At 42.0% G+C, this 16,574-nt stretch overlaps 1 protein-coding gene across 3 annotated transcripts in view; it reads right to left on the bottom strand.

Annotated features, from left to right (window-relative positions):
* Positions 1-16,574, bottom strand: part of MAPKBP1 (mitogen-activated protein kinase binding protein 1) — a 97,813-nt gene that overhangs the window by 9,929 nt on the left and 71,310 nt on the right. For 2 of the 3 annotated variants that reach the window (XM_075105628.1, XM_075105630.1), the window contains exons 18-27: positions 15,435-15,546; positions 14,798-14,861; positions 11,744-11,869; positions 6,114-6,262; positions 5,373-5,419; positions 4,613-4,849; positions 3,417-3,586; positions 1,651-1,796; positions 1,004-1,174; positions 55-133 (exon numbers count right to left, since the gene is read on the bottom strand). In XM_075105628.1, coding sequence (XP_074961729.1) covers positions 55-133; positions 1,004-1,174; positions 1,651-1,796; positions 3,417-3,586; positions 4,613-4,849; positions 5,373-5,419; positions 6,114-6,262; positions 11,744-11,869; positions 14,798-14,861; positions 15,435-15,546 — 1,301 coding nt within the window. The remainder of the gene's footprint in view (positions 1-54; positions 134-1,003; positions 1,175-1,650; positions 1,797-3,416; positions 3,587-4,612; positions 4,850-5,372; positions 5,420-6,113; positions 6,263-11,743; positions 11,870-14,797; positions 14,862-15,434; positions 15,547-16,574) is intronic. The other variant, XM_075105629.1, reaches the window with a different exon arrangement.

The following is a 16,574-nucleotide window of genomic DNA, read 5'->3' as shown; positions in this document are numbered from 1 at the left end:
CTACTCACACTAGCAAAAAACAGACAGAAACACTCAAAACAAGTAGAGCCATACCTGAGAGCCGAGGACTGGGAAAGAAAGCGAGAGGAAATGCTGAGGTTTTCAGTTCTTTCCAGATTCCTACATGAGCCACCTAAAAATTTTGGTTAAAGGGGAGAGAAAAAAAGAAGCAGTTCAGTTACAGAACATTCTGACATATACATTTTCTTATCACAGAGACTATCAAATGTTCCCCCATATCCAAAGGGATTTTTTTGAGCTAAAACCACAGAGAATGAAAACATTTCATTGCCTTTGCCTTTTCTATTCCACTTAGATTACTCTGCCTTAAACTGCTACTCTCCTTAAGGGGTCGCCTCCTCTTTTTTCTCTTCCCTTTGTGTCCTATCCTGTCTATAGGACTGTGAGGCACTGGCATCAAGCAGAAAACAAACCAATCAAAGGAAAGAAAAAAAAGAGACAACTCACATAGATATTGCTGCCTGCAACCATTATCAATTCTAGAAAGATACGCTTTGTTCTGGAGTTGGTCGATAAAGATTAACCAGCTCCTTTGCCACTCTGATGTCTCCTCTTATTCTCTCCCTCCACCCAGCATTTCAGCCTTTTCTTTTGTGACATTTGTTATGCCTTAATATACCACTAGAGGCCACTACATGTCACCTCTGGGGGGAGGCGGTGAACACACAGTTAGCACCTTCATACACAACAGGAAAAACTACTCCAGGAACAAAAGAATGTCTGTCTCTTCAGGATTCCAGGGACAATACTTAGCCCAAACTGACACAGACCCCAATCTCATCCTCACAAACTTACACACAGACTGATGTGAGTTAACAGATGTTGCTCTTCTTTAGGCCTCTCTACATTGGTTCCCCATTTTTACTGCCTCGTACACACACACCCACGAAAGCCTAGCCGAACTTGTAGCCTGGTTTGATTTATACAAGGGACAAATCTGGAGTGACCTCACAAAATCCCCCCAGCAAGCAGAGAGCTGTACCTTTTCCATCAGTGCTGCCCAGGGTCCCAAAATGCTGCTTGAGGAACTTTTCCTGATCGGGTGTCTGGGGGATTTCTCCCTCTGGCATGCTAGTACTCACATCCTCCTCTCCTTCCTCTCCCTCCAGGTCTGAGATGCCGTCCACACTTAGGGGCTCAGTGCTTTCAGAATCTGGGAAAAGGCAAAAACCCCAATGCTGTAACAGTAACATTAGTCAGGTTAAAAAAAGATATTCAGCGAAGATCCTAAACTGAACCTGGAATGTTAAAGCAGAAAATTGGTCCACATTAAGTGTAATTCTCTAACCTACCATATCCCACAAACAGCATAGCCTATGGGATAATCAGTACTAAATCTGTCTCCCTACCTAGCAAGGAAAAGAAATCCAGAGGCACACAGGGACAGAGCACTTTAACCAACTCCTGCTTCTACAGTGGCTTCACTGAAGTGCCTGTTCAAGTGGGCCTGAATCTTTAGAGGAGTACTAGCAAGACTAATAGGAGCATGACCTCAGCTCAGCTCATGAAGAGGATCAGGCATTAGAGATCAGGATAGCAACTGATAAGCATGGCACAGAACAACCCTAGCAAGTTTCCACAGTGTTCCACATCACATATAAATATACTTGTAATGTCTTTGCATCTTACCTTCATTTGGATGGTCTGGGCTGGACAGACGACTGCTGCTGTAATCTACAGAGCAGGCACTGTCAGGACTGTGTTTGTCTGGGCATCCATTACTGTGATAACCTCTACTTAGCTTCCCGTGGGGCAATGCTTTTACCTGGTACTCACTACAAGAGAGATAGGAAAGATACAGCACTAGAAGAGATATTTGGTTTACATGTAAAGAAGCACATTCTAACTTTAATAAGACCTTACCTGTGTTAGTAACACCTTTGATTACAAAAGTAAGGCTTTAAAGAGAAAAAGAAGTTGATTTCTCTCATCATTACACAGTATATTTTTTGCATTTCATTAAGCTTGGACAGTGAAGTCTCAAGGGGACTGTCTGACTTTCTGGGTGTTGGCCGTTTCCCATGATTACCAGGCACCAGCACAGCACTGCCCTGGCTTGATCTTCAGCACAGGTGAGGAACAGATGTAGAGGTTTACATAATGAAAAGGGACTAAAACCAGGCCTATACCTGCATGACAAACTCCAGTCTGCCATAGATTTGAGCTCTAATATAGTATTTTTACCACGCTTATGACCTGCTTCTTTGGGCAACTTCTGTGTTGCAAAATAGAGAAAATTCTGGGTTTGAACAAGACTAATTTCCTGAAGAACATCGTACAAAAACACAATATTGTAGGACAGGGTTCCTGATTTCTGTTGTGATTTCATGAGTCTGATTTTGTCAAATGACACCAGCAGTGTTCTTTTGGCTGATGCCTGAGGACTTCAGTTTTCCACTTTATGAAATACTTTGGTTTCAGATGTACTCCAACGCAAGGTAGGATGCAGAAGTCACTCAACAGAACTGAATGGCAATTACCCCTGGCAGCTTGCAAACTCTGCATTCTTTGAGATGTGTCCAGTCTGTATCCAACACGACCAGAGGGCCTCCCTTTCTTACGTGATGGAGCAGCACATGTGTCTGCTCTGTCCAAATGTTATCATAACAAAATAAAAAATGTAAATAAAGAGAAACTGAGAGAAACCTAGCAACTTCAACTGCAAAATCTTTGCATGCGCTTCTGCATAAAAGCCTGTCTAAAGCTATTAGCCCACTTTTTGTAACAGAGCAGGAGGCAACAGAGGAAATAAAACAGCTATTAGCATCAGGTTAAGAGGGGAAGGGAAGAATAAAATTCAGGGAAGGAAAATAAATGGAGCACAGAATGAAACGGAAAATTAAACAAGGTAAAACTAAACCAGAAGAAACAGCACAGGAATAAAAAAGGTCTTCACTGTCTCCAGCATCCTTTTCAATGCCATCTATCTCATGCAAACCATTCTATTTCCCACCACAGGGTCATCACATGCTACATTTGTTAAATTCTTGCCCAATTAGGTTTGAAATTGTCATAATAGTGTCCTATCATTTCTCCTGGGCAGACATTTCACTGCCACACATACGTCACTATTGGGTGGTTTTCCAGCTTCCAAGTTTTCCCTTGCTTATTTCAATCCAGATAAGGGAGAAAGCAAAAAGGCTGCTCCCAAGTAGTTTATTCAACAAAAAAAACCTGGAGGAGGCTGCTAATGAGCAGTTTCCTCCAATGAGAGATTATTTTAATGATGCCTTCTTAGTTTCAGATTCCTTTAGCATCAGGCTGGCATAAAACTCTCAGCAAAACATGCCTGGCATCAATCAGGCAGTAAGTCAACTCATCCAAGTTACCATGCAAGCTACAAGCAAACAAACAGAAACATCTAAGCCGTGCACAGCAGAGAGCTTATTTTGAACCTGCTAGGGTCTGTGGGATGGATTTCATTTTGCTCAGGGTAGATTACACACTCCTCACTCTCAGAAGGTTCCAGTTCCTGAGAGAAAATCCCCTCTTCACAAGGCACAAGCCGGATCACTTGGGGTCGCACACAAGACCGGTTATCTTGGGGGGGTATTGAGCTGCCAACCTGTTTTTTTTTAAAAATAAATAAAAAATAAAATTAAAAAAAGAGAGAGAAAACTAGATATTACCAGTGTCTTTCCTTAAGTCAGCAAGTGCTGTGCAGAGCTAGAAAGTACGCATTAGAGCACAGAATATGACCAGAAATCTGAGATCAGAAAGCACAGCACTCCTATGTCTTTCCTTTTACCTACTAAACTTGACAGACTACTGCCATAGTTTCCTATTTTGTTACCTGCTTGCAATCCCCTAAAGTTCTCTGGGAAAGTACTGGACTCCCCCATCCCCCTTTGACCACACATCAGGAGTGTAAGCCATGTGGCAGCAGGTTCTTTCATTACTTTTTATAGACTGATCGGACACCATTCAGAGAAGTCTGTGGGCCACATCTGAAAAAACACTGATTTACGGCATGCAGCGAGCCCAATCCTTTCCTCAGTCACGCAGTTATAAAGGCAGGAAAAATTCTAATGAAGTTAGACAGCAGGACAGACTGCTACTGGAAAACAGTCATTAGCCTTCTGAGGTATGAGCATGCATTACATACTGTGACCATTCAATACTGAGATTCTGGATATGTTTTAGAGAGAATTTAATAATCTAGCACAGCTCACAACTAAGGGCATCATACGAGCCACATTTCAGTGGCTACTGGAGTCGAGAAACTGCACCCCAGCAGAGTAAGCTAACACGTAATCAAGTACACATCTGTAATTCCAAGCTCAGCTGCTCAGATTTTTTTTGCCAAAAATAATCAAAGAGCTAAAAAGAAAACATGAGGCCTTCCTCTGGCATTGGAAAGAAACCTTGATCCCATATAGGCTCTGCTACGAGACGGCAGAAAAGCCAGTCACATTACAGGAGTACTAACTTCGAAAGCGTTATCTGAACAGGCTTCTCAGAAGACATTTAGAGTCACCTCTAGAGATATAAAGAATGGCATCAGGTAGTAATAAATATAGGTAATAATAAAGAGAGGCAGGACTGATGCACTCAGAGTAGGTTCACCTCCTTAGAGTAGTACTGCCCTTACTTTGCTGATGTGCACAGGAATATCTGCCTGTTCTTCTCTGTCATCCCCATTGCTGTTCTGAGACAGCGAGTCTCGACTTGGAGAACGGGAAACAGAGAAAGACTCCAACTGACGCAAGTCAAGCATGGATTTCACAGTCATCTCTATGTTGCTGGTTGGCTGAGACCAGCGCCCACGCTGCCGGGGCATCTTGCTCATTGGTGCCTCTGTGTGCTGGATTGCTGCTATCTCTTTGGCCTGAAGGAAATTGAAAGAAAGACAGTCTTAGGGACTGAGTTCTGCTGATAGAAAAATAGGAGAGAAAACAAAAGACCCACAGAAAAACACAATTTTATCCGTCTCCATAAAAGCCCCAAAGCTGTCGGTGAGACAGCTTAAAATTCCTCCCTTAATCATAAAGACATCTTGTAAAGGTGATAACTTCTGTTGCTGCATCTTGCATAACTGAACATTTATAGGCCTCACTTGGATCCAAGCATATCATCAGCTTCAGCACTATGTGACATTCAGGCTAGAAATGAAGGGGACAAAAGCATAACACCTGATGGAAAGATACTGACGTAAAAATCCCAAGTGAAGCCATCTCTTAACTAGGCTATATTTTGCCATTCCCAAGTCATTCTTCAGAGGAGCTCCTCAACAGTTTCCCACCACAGCTGCACCTTTCCCACCAGTGAGAATGAAGTTTTTAATCCCCGTGGGAATTTCTTTTCCAGTTTCCCTGTGACAAGGAATACAATTTGAAGGTTTAGCAACTCACCCTCATTTCCCAATGGGAAAGGCTCCTTGAGAGAGTAAGGTCTGGATCTGGAAAGGGAAACAGGTATATACCCAGTTGACATCCTTGGCCAGCAGTCCAGCTTTTTAAAGACCTCTTACCTCATCTTTCCTCAAAGGGAGCATTCCTACACCTCTTCAAATAGCAGATCACTGCCAACATATGCTTTCCCATAGCCTACCAAATCATTGTATCAAAATTTTAACGGGGAGGAACTGTTCTGTGTAAGATTTTCACTGACTCGGCAGACCCATTGCAGAACACTTGCCACAGTGCAGTGACCCACCCAAGGCTTGGGAAAAAACCCCGCTCCAAGACACTGTAGCGTCTGTGGTAAAAATACCTCAAATTAGTAATGGGTTTTATCAGACATCTCTAGAATCCTCTGTGATATCTCTTTTGGCTTCTGTCGACTTCTAACAGCTTGTAGATCCAAGCCCAGAACACTAATTCAAAATTTGTTTGGCCAGTTGGAACTAGCAAGAAACTTGGCAATTTAACAACTGAATTTCCAATCAGAGAACTCTGAAATGTACCCCTTTTCAGATGAAGGAACGGGGCAACTCCACATTATTCACTGATGTTGATCCATCTGTTTCTGTCTTGGTCTTTCTCTTTCTGCAAATATCTTGTTATCCCTAAGCCAGCATCTCTCATCTTCTCCCCACTTTACATTCATGTCATTTTTGCCCATCCCTGCCCATGCCCCTCTCCCATTTATACCTGAGTCTCTCTCAGTGTTGCAGTTGGACTGAATGTGGAAAGACTGCAGCCCACGTAACTCATCATCATCATTCCCTTCGTCTTCACCATCCTTGTCGCTGTCTGATGAGAGTGCAGGCACAGAGGACAGGGCAGAGATGGACTGGTGCCTGGAAGGCAGGAATTGGAAAGAGTATTATGGTCTATCTCAGGAATTGCCCACCATTTCAATCCCTGCACCAGACAGTTTTCCACCTTATCTCCATCCACATGAGCAGGCTGCCTTGACTCTTTCAAACAACCCTCATTCTAGCAAAACCCATCTCGGAAAGACAGAGCAGGTTAAACCCTGTTCAAAGGTGCGTACACCCTGCCATAGCAATTGTCTCATATGTGTGGACGGATGACAGAAATCAGAATGAAAGTAAACGAGTCTGAGAAGGTCGAGTGGAATGAAACTTGGTCTTCCATTTCAGGCCCTGCGAATTCATAAGGTCAAGATGGTAGAGCATATTTGAAAGGCAAATATTTTCCACTCTTATGCGTTTCCTCTGTGGAACTGCTTTACACATCAAAAGCATCATAGACATACTACCTGTTTGACAGCAATTGGGTATACGGCAAATTATCACGTAAGAGACAGGCTCATATCAAGGATTGCACCACACAGAACCGGCAGGCACAGCCCACTCACCATAAAAGTGCTGTGCTGCCTTTTTTTAGCCTTCAGACACAAGGAACAAAGTAGAACATATTTTAGGCAGATCTTTAATCAAAGTGTTCTCACACAGACCTCGGAGGCACTCCCAGCATAGAATTCCCCAATACCAATCAAGGACACTTACCAACACCAAACTTTATCTTCTCTCTTTCTTCTCCTCTTCCCCTTCCTCCCCTCACCCCTTCGGTCAACAGAACCAAATGAACTAACCCACTTTGGACAATAATTGAATACATGAAAAATCCCTAACAAATTTGAGTATCGCCCATTCCATGTCCTTGAGCTAGAGTGCCAAACTCATCATTAGTGACATTTATAGGATATCACTGGTGGGTGTCGAGTGCCAAGCATTATTCATGAACTAAAAATAGCTCATCCACCAAATACAGCCTGGCCAGGAACAAACCTCCTCTGCAGCTGACAGATAGCAGGCAGCACTGAAATATGGTAAGAAGTAGTTAAGCTGTTTAATCTTTTCCCATACAGTGGCAGAACGTTAATTTCCATTTTAGTAGGAGTGGCTGAGCAATAACTACCCGAATCTTTCAGACGAGCTTTGAGGTGCTCGGGCAAAGAGAAGAATGAAACTGACTGCATTCTGCAGCGTCCTCCAGTGAAACAGTTTCATGTTGGCTGCCCTCGTTTACTTTTCACATTTGAGTTTGTCAATCTCTTCCTCTTTTCTGCAGTCCATCTTGTCACTCTCAGGTTCTTGTGCTTAAGCAGGGGAATCCTAACAAAGGTCAAGTACCACAATACATTTGAGGTTATGCCATATTTAATCCTATGAGGTATATTACATTTACACATGGTAGACAATATTAACTTTGCATCAGTAACTTTGATGACATCTTGGCTGCTTGTATTCACAACGGCTGAGGAGTTTGTTGAGGAAGAAGAGTTGGATTATTAGACATTTTAACATCTAACTGGTTGAATACCTCACTATGATGAGGTGGTACGGCAAGGCAAGGTTATGCGCTTGCTAAACTCCGGCATGTACTGTCATTGGCATAAATGGAGAAGGGAGGATTGCGTTTTATGTTACAAATAGAAAGATGACCTCTGTCCATCAGGTGGTGACTGACAAAATTAGGAAAGGGGGAAAAAGTACATTTCAGTATTCTCAAAGGAGCTGAGTAAGAGAATGCAAAACATATTTTGGAAGTTGGACAGGTGTTGTTTCATACCTCACAGGAAGTGCCAAGCAAATTATGAAGTCACATGTGTCTGATACAAATGTAATTTGCATTATCCCAGCAAAAATTCACACTTCCTTTCCACATCCTCCTTTTTACAACTCAAATGTGCTTTTCAAACTCAGTCCTGTCACTTGAAGGAAGATAAATGAACGGTGTTTTCAAAAGGATCTTATGCCCACTAACTTGAAACCGAGATACTCCTGAAAATGAAACGTAGGTTCACAAGGTCTTGAGTGTTTTAACTCTAGTGCTTGCCCAAGTCAATCCCTCAGTTCAGGCTTTACTCTCTTTCCTTGCCTTCCTCTATGTACTTTGGATTTTCTTCTAAGCCCCTCTGTTGCACACATCTCCTCAACACTCTTCCTCAGTTCTTGTTCGTGCTTAGATGGAAGTCAGAGTAATGTAGGGTGGGGTTTCAAGCACAGGAGCTGCTTCCAAATAAGCACCACATTAGAGCATTCTGAAAGCAAAGGAATAAGACTTCTGGGTTTTGCTGAATTCCTGCTGAGAGCAGGTTACGCCAAACCCCAACAAAGCAGCGTTAAACCAGAATGAATGTTTCAGAGTAGTTATTCCAGAATAGCATGAACAGACATGTCCAATTCTTACGACACATGTGACTCAGAGCAAGGATTCTAATTACCCTTTCTCTTGTCTTCTTCCTTTGCTGAGGAACTATCCCATTCTAGTACTATGCCTGGGTCTTGTTCTGTACGGGTGGGCAGAGTCAGTTGCACTTCAGGTCCCTCTTTTTAAGGGTTTGCCAGTACGGTGTCAATGGCAGGGAAGGATCTTCAGTTAGAAAGTCTTCAGGACACATATACAGACTTAACAGTACCACATGTCTTTATGGAGTTCTAGTATTAAGACATCTAATATTAGATTCTCTGTATTCTTTTGCATGTCCTGAATTTAACCCCTCTTTCTTTTCTTAAAACAAAACAAAACAGCCAAGAATGGCAACTATCCATCTAAAGAGATATGCTGTCAGGATTCCCACTCTGATTTGTGCTACTTAAACCCTCAGGTTTCGAGGCCTATTCATGAAACTGTTACATCCTATGTGGTAGGGATCACTAGGAAATTGCCTCCCCTCCCTCCCCAAATGCCTAAGGGTTTTATAAAGAAAGTTACCCTGCTTTTCCTCACAGAAAGATCCCAGTGCTTCGGACTTGAGAGTTTCCCTGATGTTATAATTGCAGTAGTTCAGCACAGACTCAGGCACCACTTCTGATCTGGCATCAAAAGCCTGCCTCATTCTGAGCCCTGGAAACCACACAGCTTTCCTAGACTGGAACAAAGCCTCATTGAGATTTTGATAAGAAGCTCCTCTTTCCAAATATGAGGGCACACAGTATTTCTTCAGCATACATATATTAGTTTTAGACTATTTAATTTGGATTATTTCTGTCTCCTGCTATTTATACTAGGGCTTCAATAAAAGTCACAGAAAACATGACTTTTTAAATTAAAATAAAAAACATAAATGCTCAGCTAAAACATGACTATAAGCCTTGCAAACATTCCACAGCAAAATGAACTTAAAGCTTCCCTTCCGAAGATGTGAGATAAGCTTTTCTAAACAATAAATGCATACTTGGATCAAAATCAAAACTGTTTTAAAAGAACTTTACATGGTTCGTTCTCTGAAAACATAAATGACTCAAAGCCAAAATGTATGAGCAATATCAGATGAGTACAAGTTCTGTTATACCAAACAATCAAAGCTCCTCGTGTTCAGCAGATGAGAGAAGAGCACACATTTGCAATTATCGCAATCAGAGGCAGAACTGAAACGGTTTCAGGGGCACTATGGAGGACTGTGGGTCATACAGGTCAGATCAGTTCCAAAACAATCCAACGTCCCATAAAGGCAAGTCAGAGAAATCCTTCAGAGGAGAAACTTTAGTCTCTCCAGAAGTTTTTGGAGGGGCTGGGACTCTTTGGTTTGGAGAGAATGATGTTCTAACAATACCATTCTAGAGAAAACATTGTAGAACAAATGACACATCACCAAGCAGGGACCTTTCTTATACTACTGTGAGTCCTTTTGAGACAACAGTTTTACATCACAAAGTGCAACCCCAGTCTCTACCAACCTGCAGAGACAGACTTTGGAAACAATCAGAACAGGTACAAGGCATCTAGAAAACCAATCTTACTCGAGTTCGTTAGTTTTTCTTCTCCCACCTCAATAATGCTGGTCCAGTAGGCTCTTCCTCCATGTTCAGTCCCAATCCAAAATGCTCTGGAGTTACGTCTTTGCTGATCTCCAGTGACCACAGCGGTTGATCAAAACTGAACACAAGCTTTCAAAGCTGACCAAACAACTAGATTCCAGGCTTGCAAAGAGGTTACCAAACAAGTTTAATAAAGCACTGGGCTTGGCATGGCACTAACACCGCCCTTCAGCACGCGTCTGTGACGGAAACAAGTATCACCTAATGCAGAAGAGGACTGGGATTATCTGTCACAGGCTGAGCCTCGGTAGGGTAAGACTGCAGCTGCTGGAATAATGGAGAGTCTGCTATAAAAAGCACATTGCTTGACAGCTCCAGAATTTTGGCTAGAAAAAAGGCTTCCTGAGTTCTCCCAGCATCATTACCAAAAGCACTTATTAGACAAGACTCATTTCAAAGTGACCAGATCAAGACTTTCCCAAATGAAATTATGCAGACAGACTTGTTTCAGCTCCCAAAGCGAGTGGGAAGGTCCCTGTGATATTCCAACAACCAGTCTGGTAAGTCCTCCAATATTTTGGCTCTTTTATATCCAGAACTCAATTTGTAGTCATTTAGAGGAGGAAAACTGTGGGACACATCAAAAATCTGTGTTTATCCTTTTTTTCCCTACTTTGATCCCATATCATCTTGGTCCAGACTCTCTCCTGCATCACTTATAGTAAGTAGCTGGGACTAGTTTGACTAACTACAGAGAAACCAAATACATTACACATTAATAATCCACAATCCCCTACAGGTCTTGTTCTGTTTAAAAACAGGGTTTGTGTTTAAGCACCACTTTTTAAAGAAAGGTCACCAGATAAATTTAGATCTATTCAGTTTGTAGGCTGTGGTAGTTTGGTTTTAGGTATGTTGCTTACTGAGCAAAAAATAACAACATGATTTAGCTGCCAAGAACTTTTCCCATGGAAATTAGTTTTATCTTTATTATTTATACTATAATTATTTTTAGATGACCTTTTTCAAAGCCTCTGGAAAATAGTTAACAAAGAAACAGCACAACTGTAAGGATTCTTTCAGAATTATGATCAACATGGCAAACTCAGACAGCTCACAGGTATACTTAGTACTGACACTGTAGAAAACAGCCTTTAAATTGCATTCAGCCTCGATCCAGACAACTTCATTCTTGAAGGAGCAAGGTTTCCCTGGGGGGATGGTGTGTAGCAACCTCAGTATTGCTAGGTAAACTGCTTATTTCAGTTTCTGACCACATCATTAAACTAAATTAAGGCACAAGGGGTATTGCATACACATTGCAATCAGTGAAGCAACACTAGTAAGTCTGTCTGGAAGTTCACAGTCAGGCATCTATATCCAAAGAAGGAGGGCACAAAGACCATGGCAAATCCAACAGAAGAGCAAGAGAACTTTTGGAAGACACTACCAGTGAAGACAGCAGAATCCTTGCACTTGAATCCCAGTGCCACATTTTTCACGTTAAACCCTACAAAGCCAAAACTCTTCTCAGTCTGCTCTGCTCACCTCATGAGTTCAGCTCCCTTGTGTGGAGGAGACTTTTCTGCCTGCTTCCCTCTCTGCTTCATGTCAGACATTCGCTGCCGCATGTTGATGGTCATCTCTGAGCTCAGACGCCAGATGAAGATGCAGCTGAAAAAGGGAAAGGCGAGGCTGGGGTCAAGTCTCAGTTCAATTTATTGATATTATAAATTCTCACGGCAAAGGCAGTGTCTGTCTGTGGTGGGGAGAGACACACACAGAAACAGCTTCCCAGAAACTCAATCCCATCACAAGCCCCATGACAAAAAGATAAAACCTGCCTGACAAAGACCGCCTGTGGGCGAGAGCAACTGCAGAGATATTTGCACAGACTCGTCTCTGGTCCTATACCTTTATTTGACTATCTGACCAGCTGCTGAAGGATTTGTCATAATAAGTCCCTCCATGGTCAGCAGGATAAGTTGAGCCTACATGTCCTTTGCATCCTCTAACAGTGGCTAAGCTGCAGCCTCTGATTGCAACTACCCCCACGGGCAAGGCCTTCCTAATGCCCACCAAACCATGGAGTCTCTGGCGTGTCATAACAGTTAAGCTTATATGGCAGTACTTTTTGCAGTCAGGGTACTCCTAATATTTTACTTGGACTCCCTCCAGGAACCTTCTAAGGAATTTGACTGAATTTGGTCAGTGGATTCAAAAGCATTTAAGAGAAGGAAACAAACAGTGTGATCTCATTGGTCTCACTTTCTTCAGAAATGTGGCTAAAAAAGTTTAAAAAAGAAAATTCCTCATTATGTTACAGAATACTGTATCTCATCTTCAGCTACTAGAGAGTAAAATGACTAGCCTTTTCTTTGACATTTAACCTCAGTTAACTAATTCTTTTCATCTCACCCATCTTTCCTACGTAGCTGAGTATACTTACACTGATGTAGAAACAGAGGTGGTGCTTCACTATCATTTATAAAATCCTACACACTACTTTGGAATCCAAAGAGGATTTAATCAAGTTCTTCAAGACCCATCAGTGCCACCATACTCACGGGTACTCCAATTCACCACGGAGTTTTCAATGAGGGGCTTTCCCCTCTTCATTGCTCGTTTGTAAAAATTCATTTGCTCTGCCATTTTGAACAATGGCCATGAACTTCGGTCTCCGGGACCTGAGGCAAATGCCAAAAGCACCAGGATCCTGAATGCCTGCATCTTTTCCATTTTTGTCACCTCATGAGAAGACATTTTAAAAGGTTTTACTTCCATGCCACGCAAAAAGAAAACAGAACCCCCACTTTGCAGTCTGAGGAGATTTTAATGAAAAACAAATTCCCTACTTGCCCCCAGTGCCACCCCCTTTGCGACAAGGCTCAGGAGCACTACTCCCAGGTACTGAAGTCACACACAGGTACAGATGCTTCCCATCGACAGCGAACAGGCTGTCATCCTCCCACCCCAGCTTTTCAGCCAGGAGAAAGTGGTGAGGCACTGCATCTGGGAACTATGGCAACCCAGAGGCAGCCAGCTGCCTCCCTTCAAGCAGCAGCTCTCTTGAACATAACAGCAACCATAATCTGCTGCTGAGAAAATAGTGAAAAGCAGGAAGCAAAATTCAGAAGGCAAATCTGGCTTGTTCATTTATCCCACCCCACAGCTATCAAACCTAGAGATATGCAGCAAACAGTATGAACTTGTAAATACATTAACATTCTACACAAAGCTCTACAGAAGCATGCTCCCACCTACCCCTTTTGCTGCTTTTTCCTTGCTGCTTTGTTTTTTTTCCTTACAGTACTTTTTCACATGGGTCTCCCAATCCTTGTGCCCTTCTCCATCTCCATTCCTCTTTCTAGACTCAGTTTTATTCTTTACACATGCTGCTGAGTGTGAACAGACTATCTTCCCTGTTGTCCTTTGAAAAACATGCTTTCTGCTCTCCTTACAGCAAAGTTCTTAATGAATCCTTCCTCAGTTCTCATCCATCTCCTCCACACCCTTAGTGAAGAAAAAGACCCTTTTGCTCATGGAAATGATCAACAAGGGAACATTGCACTAAATCACAAAGATCACGGGGGACCTCAAACCATCCATTTTCTGGAATTTATCAGAAATCCACAACAAAAGGACCTTTTTTTCTGCATCTTTTACCCTCATCTATTTACACACTTGAAAGGTAAAGAAAGAGGAAAAACCAAATTATTTACTTTTTACTGAAAGTCAGAAATAACCAACTGATGCAATTTAATGTGATATATTGAATGTTCTGTAACAACTCACGCTCTAAAACTCTTTTTCTGGTTCAAATTGTAGTTTATTAATAGAAGAGAGGGGAAAAAAAAAAAAAAAAGAGAATCTGGGCTGCTCTGGCCTTGAGATATCACTCCAGGAACCATCTTTCTCAAGGAAAAAATTTATTCAGTTCAGCAGATTTAAGTATTCAATGATTCCAGAAGTAGTGGGTCGACTCAACTCTACAGTCACATTAAACATGTATTCTCCTTTTCCCCTTGGGCTCAGTCTGGCGATTACTTAAGCTTTTGGTGAGCTGACTTAGCTCATTAAATCAGCAGAAGACTCAGTTTGGAGGGGTGCTGATGTAGTGACCTGAATCAGCTTAATGAGGGGTCACCCACACCACGGCTGACTGAGGGGAGCAGGAGCAAGGACTGGGGACAGGCCTGACCCTTTTGCACCTAGACAGGCTCATTTACCTGGCAAAACCTCACCAACAGGAGTACTGTAAGAAAAAGATTTGGCAAGACTGGTCAGAATATCACAAACTGCATTACATTACAGACCTGAAGGCTGGTAAGGAAACAGGCCACATCCCTTGCTCCTTTCCAGCAGGGAATAGTGCCTACACTCAGAAAACCACAAGGGAAGCACTTTACACAGGTGTCTCATTCCACAGAACGATAATATAACCCAACAGCACACATCTAGGATTCAGAAAGCTCTGAGGTTCCTTTTGAATTCATAAAACATCCCTCATTTAAAAAAAAAATCTACCTTCCTTCAGGACACACTTTAAATCCAGTGGGAGATGGCATGAGCTGATATCACAAACAAGCAAACCCCCCTTACCTGTCACCAGAAACAGAGATCAGATGTTTGCAGTCATTACTGAATTTCATCCCAGTTACAATCTCTGTGTGAAATAAAGCACAAGAAAAAAAATAATTCCCTGAATTATTCCAATGGCAGAAGAGATCATTAGCCAAATAGCCTATCTGTGCTCAGCAACTCAAATTCTGAAAAAAGCCAACACACTTCACAGATCAATATTCCCCAATTACCATAACCACTTAACAAAGAATCTAGGCTTGACATAGAAAGGGTATCCCATGGCAAAATAAGGATGAATCCTGAAGTCTCTTTTTGCCTATGATAGAATAGCCCTTGCATGGTAGGAGCTGAGCATATATCATAACAAAACTTAACACAGACTACCTTACAGGCTATTAGAAAAACTGTGTAGACAAATACATGACCTGACAGGCAGGTCTGTGCTTGTGTTTTGCAATGCAAAATGAGGTCTGAAAAAAGTTGAAATTGCAATGAAATAAGTTATTACACTTCAACCAACAATAACCCACTCTAAAATACTCATTGGGTAACCTTTGGTGGGGAAGAACCTTCAGAAAGCTTTGACTCGTATCAGATCCTGCTACATAGTCATCAGCAGAAAAAAAATGCATTTCCAGAAGTTTACGTGCCTTACCTGAATGTCCATACATGGTTGCAACACACTCGCCAGAATAGAAATCAAAGATGGAGAGGTTCTTGTCAGAACAACTGGTTGCAATATAAAGACCAGAGGGATCCGTTTGTACCTGGTTTAAGAGATAAGAGAAATGCAGAGATCTAGTGAGGAAGTGCCTTCAAGCTGCATGAAAATGGTCCAGAACACCCAAGATACTTATAGTAGTTAAAAGTGTAGGTAGCTCCCACAGGACTCTGGTTGAGTACCAGGCTATCCAGCATTCCAGGACAAATCTCCAGCCTGATTAAAGTGTTAAAACTATCTCCAACCTAATCAGAGATTAAAGGTACTTACATTAAACACCTTCATGAGCCTGAAGGCACCACCACCAATGGGCAGACTTATACCTTTCTCTCCTACCTCCTTTTAACCACTGGGGTCTTACCTTCTTCTATCTTAAGATCAAAACAAAAGAAAACCACACACGCACCAAAACACACAGCCCCCTCCAAAATAATCAGAGCTGACAGTTAAGTGAAATATTTCAAGTCCCCAATCTGGAGGAGAGAAACCAAACAAGAACTCAACACTGCAGGGAAACTGTCTCTGATAATGATGCTGTCAAGTCTCCAGCATCTGCAACTCTCGTTTTTGGGTTGGTTTTTCTTTTTTGCTCCGTATATACCCTTTTGTTGCTTGATCATGGATCAAATATAAAAGCCCCTCCAAATGCCTCACTAGGGCTAACACAGCACTACACAGCAAATATAGCTACTGTCACCAAATATCCTGCTTTGTCCTTTGCAGAATTTTAAGGACCTGAGAGTGAAAATGACTGGTTTTTAAGAGAGACATGGTATTGAAATAATGGTAACTTTTTTGTTTATGTGTATTTTGTTGCTGCATCTTTTGCTTTGCATGTCACTGTTTGGGTTCTACTTGTTAAACTGCAATGTATATTGCCACCTCAGAACAGCATGCCAAGAAAGTTTAAATTCCAGAGACAACCATAATCCCTTGATTACATAGCTGTCCTAAAAACAAAGAAAGCAACATTAAAAATAATTGAGAATCCCCACTTAGGCTACACATTAAATACCCCAAAACCTAAAGGAAATTAAAAACAAAAACTCCAGCTCCCAGCAACATTTCATGGTT

Source organism: Phalacrocorax aristotelis, chromosome 10, assembly GCF_949628215.1.
Source record: "Phalacrocorax aristotelis chromosome 10, bGulAri2.1, whole genome shotgun sequence".
In the NCBI taxonomy this organism is placed as follows: Eukaryota; Metazoa; Chordata; class Aves; order Suliformes; family Phalacrocoracidae; genus Phalacrocorax; species Phalacrocorax aristotelis.
The sequence above is the reverse complement of the archived record's forward strand: the minus strand, read 5'-3'. Positions and strand labels throughout refer to the sequence as shown.